This window comes from Falco naumanni, chromosome 10 (genome assembly GCF_017639655.2).
Source record: "Falco naumanni isolate bFalNau1 chromosome 10, bFalNau1.pat, whole genome shotgun sequence".
In the NCBI taxonomy this organism is placed as follows: Eukaryota; Metazoa; Chordata; class Aves; order Falconiformes; family Falconidae; genus Falco; species Falco naumanni.
In genome coordinates, this window is record NC_054063.1 from 32036570 (window position 1) to 32044131 (window position 7562).

General features: G+C 59.4%; 1 protein-coding gene across 1 annotated transcript; it reads left to right on the forward strand.

Annotated features, from left to right (window-relative positions):
- Positions 1-891: 891 nt before the first annotated feature.
- KCNK15 (potassium two pore domain channel subfamily K member 15) lies at positions 892-7130 on the forward strand. The gene is made up of 2 exons (XM_040608750.1): positions 892-1235; positions 4839-7130. The coding sequence occupies exons 1-2, from the start codon at positions 953-955 to the stop codon at positions 5750-5752; spliced, it is 1197 nt and encodes a 398-aa protein (XP_040464684.1). The 5' UTR covers positions 892-952; the 3' UTR covers positions 5753-7130.
- The last annotated feature ends 432 nt before the right edge of the window (positions 7131-7562 follow it).

Below are 7562 nucleotides of genomic sequence, written 5' to 3' on the forward strand. Positions count from 1 at the left end.
GATGCAAGTCTGCTTGTAGGTTTGTTTCCCTTGTATGTTTTATTCCCAGTCAAAAGAAGGAGTTTGTTTCTTGAAGGAGATGCTATTTCCTGCAATGTACAACTCAGAGAAGTATCTTGCTATTTTTAAAAGTGAGATTTAAGGGTTACATAAAAGCTCAGGAAACCAGTAATGAGAAACAGGGTCTTCACTGGGTGGGCTCTGCCTCCTCCCACCTCCATCCCCCTGCATGCTAGCGCTGGCCTGGGCTGCCAGGTGCCCCAGCGCAGGGGGTCCCACTCGCTGCCCCCACACTGGGGGGTCCCATGGCCCCCTGTGCCTGCAGCATCTGCCAAACGTGCCAGAGAAACCAGCACAAACACTCAACCTGTGGTCTCATTCTTTTCTGCTCTCTTAAAACTTTTGCGCTGGGCACAGCGGGCCAGCACCCCGTGCCCTGCTGCCCCGGCGGGCAAGGGCAGAGCCCTCCAGTACCCCAGCGGGCAGGGGCAGAACCCCCCGGTACCCCGGAGGGCAGGGGCAGAGCTCCCCGGTACCCTGGCGGGTAGGGGCAGAGCCCCCCGGTGCCCCGGCTGGCGAGGGCGGAGCCCCCCGGTACCCCGGCGGGCAGGGGCAGAGCCCCCCGGTGCCCCGGCTGGCGAGGGCGGAGCCCCCCGGTACCCCGGCGGGCAGGGGCAGAGCCCCCCGGTGCCCCGGCCGCCCGTGGCTCCGTGCCCTGCCAGGGTCCCTGTCCCGGGCAGGGGGCGGCGAGGGCCCGGGGGGCTCCTCCTGCCGGGAGCGCGCAGCCCGGTGCGCGCAGGGGCCGGTGCGCGCAGGGGGCGGTGCGCGGGGCCGGTGCGCGCAGGGGCGGTGCGCGGGCGCGCAGGCGGGGCGCACGGGGGGCGCGGCGGGGCCCGCGGCGGGCGAGGGGCCATGCGGAGCCCGGGCTGAGGCGCCGCGGCCGCCCCTCGCCATGAAGCGGCAGAACCTGCGCACGGCCGCGCTCATCCTCTGCATCTTCTCCTACCTGCTGGTGGGCGCCGCCGTCTTCGATGCGCTGGAGTCGGAGGCGGAGAGCGGCCGCAAGCGGCTGCTGGAGCAGAAGCGCGGGGAGCTGCGGAGGAAGTACCGCTTCTCCGCCGACGACTACCGGGAGCTGGAGCGGCTGGTGCTGCAGGCCGAGCCGCACCGCGCCGGCCGGCAGTGGAAGTTCGCCGGCTCCTTCTACTTCGCCATCACGGTCATCACCACCATCGGTGAGTGCCGGCAGCCCGGCGTGCGCCCCGCCGTGCCCCTCCCCGCACCTCCCCCTCCCCGCAGCCCAGCGCCCCGTTATCCCAGTGCCCTGCGCCCCGCTATCCCCATGCCCTGCACCCCGTCATCCCCTCAGCCCTGCACCCCATTATCGCCTCAGCCCTGCACCCCATTATCCCCTCAGCCCTGCACCCCATTATCCCCTCAGCCCTGCACCCCGTCATCCCCTCAGCCCTGCACCCCATTATCCCCATGCCCAGCACCACATTATCCCCTCAGCCCTGCACCCCATCATCCCCATGCCCTGCACCCCGTTATCCCCTCAGCCCTGCACCCCATCATCCGTGCAGCCTTGCACCCCATCATCCCCTCGGCCCTGCACCCCTATTTCCCTCCATCCCCACACCTCTGCACCTCCACTGCCTCCCACACCCCAGCACCGCTGGGTGCCCCAGCCCAGCCCGCGGGGAATGCCTGCACAGGAGCGCCAGGTCTCACCCCTGCAAGGCTGGGACACCTCTCCCCTGGGACACCAGCGCTGACCCTGCAGGACCCCGGTGCCCAGCGGTGCGAGAGATGACCCGCAGGCAGGCTGGGGCCACCCAGTTCTGGGGGATGCCAGGGTGCTGCTGTGTCTGGGGCCATGAGATGTGACGTGCAGGTTGTCCCGGGGAGGTGGCAGCAGGCACCTTTGGGGCAGGCAGCTGCAGAAGTTGGCAGGGGTGGTAGGAGGGCAGAGGTGGGAGCCGCGTCTGTCCTCTGTGCAGCGCTGTAGCCAGCCAGCCGGGCTGAAGAGCTGGATGAGAACGGCTGGCTTCTTTGCCAGCTGAAAACTCTTAGATGTTTGGCTGTATGAGACCACTTCAGGGTGCCAAGGCAGCCACCAGACACCGAACCTCGCTCTGCCTGCACGGGAACCTGCGGAGAGATGGGTGGCGATTAGCTTGGAGGGGAGGATTGAAACCCCCGTGTAGACACACTTACCCATACTAGAGCCTAACGTCTTGGTTTGCCCTGCTTCGAGAAAGAAACTAAATTGAATGAAGATTGCCTTTATTCTAGGTGAGATTAGCCACATGGGAGTTGAGCATTGTTTAATTAATCCACTTTTATTAATCCATGCACCCTGAGCATCCTCTGGGGGTAGACAGGCACAGGATCCTGTGCTCATGTCATTGCTTGTGCTGCGATTTCGGTCAGCAGGCATGTTTTGTAGACGGGAACCCTGAGGTCGAATCCTGCCCTTCCACAGCTGGCAGCCACCTCCTCATCCGCAGGACGGGGCTCAGCCTTACCGAGGGGCTTGGGATGGGTGAAATACATCTGGTGTCTGAAAGCATCATCCCGCAGGACAAGGGCTGGTGGGATCAACCAGGGTACCAGAGGTGGTGGAGGGGCAGGTACCCTGCAGGCCCTGCCCTGGGGGGGCTCCGTGTGCCCCCACAAGATGTGGCGGGGGCGTGTGTGTGTGTGCAGCTGGCAACACGCGTGGCCAGCAAACAGCGATGGGTTCAGGGCACGGCTAATGTCAGGCCCCAGCAGGAGGGTAGGATGGATGGCTTCAGTGAAAACCTCCATCGTCGCGTGACAGGTTATAGCTTCATTTACATTATTTGTCTGTGGAGTGTGACAAACAATTGCTACACTTCTCACACACCCTGTGCGATAAATCATCTCAGCCCAGGTGCCGTATTTCCAAAACACTGGCATGTCAGATCTCTTTATATTGGGCTGTGCTCCAAATCTCAGTTTTAATGTTAATGTAGCTGTGTTTACTCTTTCTAATTCCCATTGTCATTTTGAAAGCATCAGTCAAATGCTCTTTCAGCAGTCTCTCAGGGTACAACAACTGTTTTTCCACTTACTGCTCTTCTGGATCATTATATTTACCTCCTCACTGCTGTCACTGTATTATCTTGTAGCCTAGGACCTGATAATTGCCTTCGGTTATAAGCTTGGATCTATCTGGGGTTTTTTTTGCCACTGCAGTCTCATGTCTGCTCTGTATTCTGTGAAATGTGGCATGCAGGCATTAAGTTTATCATTTTTGATTGTGTTGGTTTATGAACAGACACAGCAGAAACTGGTCCCTGCCTGCCTGCTTGCGGTTTAGAGCACAGCGTGGTCGAGGATAACGCTGTCCTCAGCCTCTCAGCCCTGCCCCAGTGCAGGAGTGTCCTGGGGCAAGAGGTGTGCTCAGGGGCCGGGGACAACGTGGTCATCAGCCTCTGGTTGTCCCATCACTCTGTGCTACCAGCTTCCCTAAGAGTCTTGGAAATCCACAGTCATCAGAGGTGGAGGTGAAGCCAAGTCACAGCTTCGAACAAGACTGAGAAATAAAGAGGGTGTTTTTGTCCTCCACGTACTTCACACAAAAGTCACACAAATGCCTGCAAAAAGTGAAAATATAATCAGCTGTTTGCAAAAGGCCGTGCAGCAGCACGGGAAGGAGCTGGTGCTGTTCTGCAGGCACCTTCAGAAAGGAAGTTTCCAGCCCTGGTAGTTTCTTATGGAAAGTCAAAAGAAAGGCTTGGATGCCTTTGGATGCCGTTACTCCCCACGCTGCATGACTCCCTTGCACTGAGTTACTCATCCGCTTAGGTTCAGAGGCCACCGATTTCTGTTAAGCTTTTATAATTAAGTGAGGTGCGTGCAGCATCACTGGAGTCCGGAAGGCTGCGGTGAATACCTCATTACGACTCATGGTATAATTGTGCGCGTCCTTGAGTCACAGCTCTGAAACTTGGAGCAAGGTGGGGAAATTAAATCTCAGAAGGCGTTCGAGGAGAACCTTGTCCTTCTTGAGCTCCTTGTCCCTGGGACAAGGGCTGACAGGGCTGTGGTGACTTAAATACTTCCCTGCATCTAAAACAGCACAACCCCTCCTCACCAGCAGTCTGGCAGTGAACTGAGGTCTGAGTCTCAGTGATGCTGGTGTAAATCCGAAGTTGCTCTGCAGAAGTCCCCCTGCTCCTGCGGGGACCAACCCTATAGCGCAGGGCCCTGTAGCTCCTGTCCCACAGGCCACGCAGAAGATGGTCGCACAGCTGAGAGTCAAAGATGCACGTGGTACTGGAGGGCTCAGGGGACAGTAGGGGTGGGGGCGAGTGCTGGGGAGGTGACGATGGCCCTGCGAGGGCAGTGGTGGATGGGCCTGGCTGGGTGCATACCTGCCTGCAGGGTCTTGGCCTCAGCATCCTGCGGAGCCTCCGTCCTCCCTCGCTGCGGGGGTTCGGGCTGCCCTGCAGACCCGGCGCTGGCATGGTGTCGTTGCCTCTAAATTGCTTGTGAGCTGCAGAAGGCTCGCGGATCCCCTGTCGAGCTCCAGGGCTCCTCTTGGCCTCCATGACCTCATACAATCTCAGGGGCTCTCAGAAGAGTACCTTCTCTCTTTGGAGGCCAAATCAGGCTCTGCCTACATGATACTGCCACGTGCCATCATCCCAAAGGATGTGGCATCCCGTGGCCCCCTTAGCACTGCCTGCAGATCTGTTACCAATTCATTTTCCATTTACCTCCCATTCTTCTGCTCCTCTTGGTCCCAGGCCAGCCCTGCTGGAAGCCCCAGTGAGGGCTGACGCCTGCCTTTCCTCTTTCCTTCGCAGGCTACGGGCACGCCGCCCCGGGCACGGATGCTGGCAAAGTTTTCTGCATGTTCTACGCCATCCTGGGCATCCCTCTGACGCTGGTCATGTTCCAGAGCCTGGGGGAGCGCATGAACACTGTTGTGCGGCTGCTACTGAAGAAGATCAAGAAGTGTCTGGGCATGAGGACGACCAATGTTTCCATGGAGAACATGGTCCTGGTCGGCTTTCTGTCCTGCATGGGGACCCTGTGCATTGGCGCGGCAGCCTTCTCTTATTTTGAGGGCTGGACTTTCTTTCATGCCTACTACTACTGCTTCATCACCTTGACCACTATTGGCTTTGGAGACTTTGTGGCTCTGCAGAAGAACGAGGCTTTGCAAAAGAAGCCCCCGTACGTGGCTTTCAGCTTCATGTACATCCTGGTGGGCCTGACCGTCATCGGCGCCTTCCTCAACCTGGTGGTGCTGCGGTTCCTGACGATGAACTCGGAGGACGAGCGGCGGGATGCTGAAGAGCGAGCCTCACTGAGGAGAGCTCGGAACAACATCCACCTCAAGCCGAAAGAGGACAGCCGGAGCAGCAACGCCATTTTTCTCCCCGTGGAGGACAGGACGAGCCAGATGAACCTCATCCCACTGATCCAGGAGGACGCGGAGAGGCAGCGGCGCCAGTCGGCCAACTCAGCGGCCGCGGTCCCCTCCTTCTGCACGTGCCTGTGCTACAGACCTCAGCTGTGCAGCAGCCCGGTGCCCTCCCACCCCGAGACCCTGAGCTGCCACACCAACCCTGTGTATTACAACTCCATTTCCTACAAAATCGACGAGGTCTCCCTGAGCACGCGGGGTCAGACCGGCTCTTCCCCTGGGAGCACTTTATCATCCAGCAGCCCTCGCTGCCGGCAACACCCCCAGCTGCGGAGGAAATCCATCTAGGAGCACGTGCCGAGCTGTACTCGGTGCTCAAGTCTTACTATGATGATAAATTAAGAACAGAGATGTCAGGTCCTTCTTACTGCTCTCATTTCTTCTGTTCCTCTCCCCTTTCAGCTGGCAGCCAGCCCCACGCAGGGTCCAGCAGGAGCCTTTAAAGCCTGTTGAGAAATAATCAATCCTTTTTTGCAGGCACTGAATGACATTGTTAGTTTTTCTTTGTTGGGTTTGTTGGTTTTTTTTTTTCCTCCCAAGTAGGTTCGAGTGTTTTGGTCTGGCAAGAGGTCTCGTGACAAGAAGGCCAGCAAGCTGTAGGTTTGCTTTCCCACCTCCCTGCTCCCCAAACGGGGGCATTGCTGCCCTCCCGCCCTGGCCACCCTCAGCTATGGCTGCTGCCAGCACATGCCTCTTGCTGCAAGGGCTGGATTGCACTTGCTGGGAGCGTATCAAAAGCACAGCCCATGTCGGCGAGCCCTGCAGGGTTGGGGACCTGTACGTTGTTCCTTGGCATGGAGGGCAGGTCAGTGGGTGCCACGCAGCAGTTTGCAGCTGGTGGGTGGGCAGGAGGGAGGGGACCCCTGCTGCCTGGCACGCAGGGACAGCTCTGTGGCACTGTACCTCCCGTCACCAGCCTGCCAGGTCTCAGCTCAGCCTCATGGCTGGTCAGTACTCTTGGAAGCTGGAGGTCCGTCCGTTCACCTGCTTACCCACCAGCACACCTCACCTGGCTGCTGGTAGGTCCTCCAGGCTGAGCTGGCTGCTGGGCTGCTGGGTGCTGTGTCCCATTGCCAGGGGAAGCTGGACTCCAGGCCAGCCAGAGACCTTCCTCGTGACAAGCCCAGACTGTGCTGAGGGCACGGCCCCAGGGAGAGCCTCCCCGAGCCAAACAGAGCCACTGCGAAGGGCTTGGCTCGGATGAGGGCATCGGCTAAAATCACCCTTCCCTTCACGGCCTGTCCTCCGGCTGGCAGCCCAGCAAGGTGCCTGGCCCTCGCTGCCTCCCTGGGGCTGTGCTCAGTGCTGCTGGGGCCATCAGGGGCAGGAGGAGCCCTCTGGGTGTGGGGTGGTACCCGCAGCCCTGCCTGCAGGGCTGTTTCCAGCTGACGCTCCCGGTGCAGCCGATGCCCATCCTGCCTCATCCGCAAGGAAGCTGGACCAGGCTCTGACAGCGGTAGGAGCTCTGTTTCACCCCCCACCCCCCGTCCCTCCCAATAAAGGGACCTTTTAACTCTTAGGTCAAGCTGAAATACCCTCTGAGGGGGTTTGTCCCAGAGGAGAATCCCCTTTTCCTGGTGGGGAAGGCATGAGTGCCAGTGCCGGGATGGCCTCTGGGCAGGCTTTGCTTTCTCCTCCTTTTGTTCTGGGCAGTTTAATAAAAAGTGAATCCAGCTGCTGGTGGTTGGTTATTTTTCACGAGGGGGAGCAGAGGGATGTGTCCGAGCCCCCAGCCCCAGCCCAGCCTGGCTGCAGGGGTACACCAGGGCTGGCTCCCCTCCCAGGGGGTGTGGGCAGTGTTTGTATCCAGGGATATTATCCCTGTGGATGTTTGCTGGGATGTTTGGGCATCGGAGGGAGGCAGAGTGGCTGTCCTGGAGCTGGGAAGCAGCTGGGTCTCGTTGCCAATCATGGGATAGTGTCACGGGGATGCCCTGGGCTCCTCCACCCGCCCTGGCCAGTGACCTTCAAATTTCCAACCTTTTGTGGTGCTTGGACTTCCCTGGAAGCAGCTTTGCACTTTGATGTCACCCCAAATCTGGGCAGGCTTGTTAAGACTGGGACTTTTTTGTTCCAGTCTCTACAATGGCAGGGATTT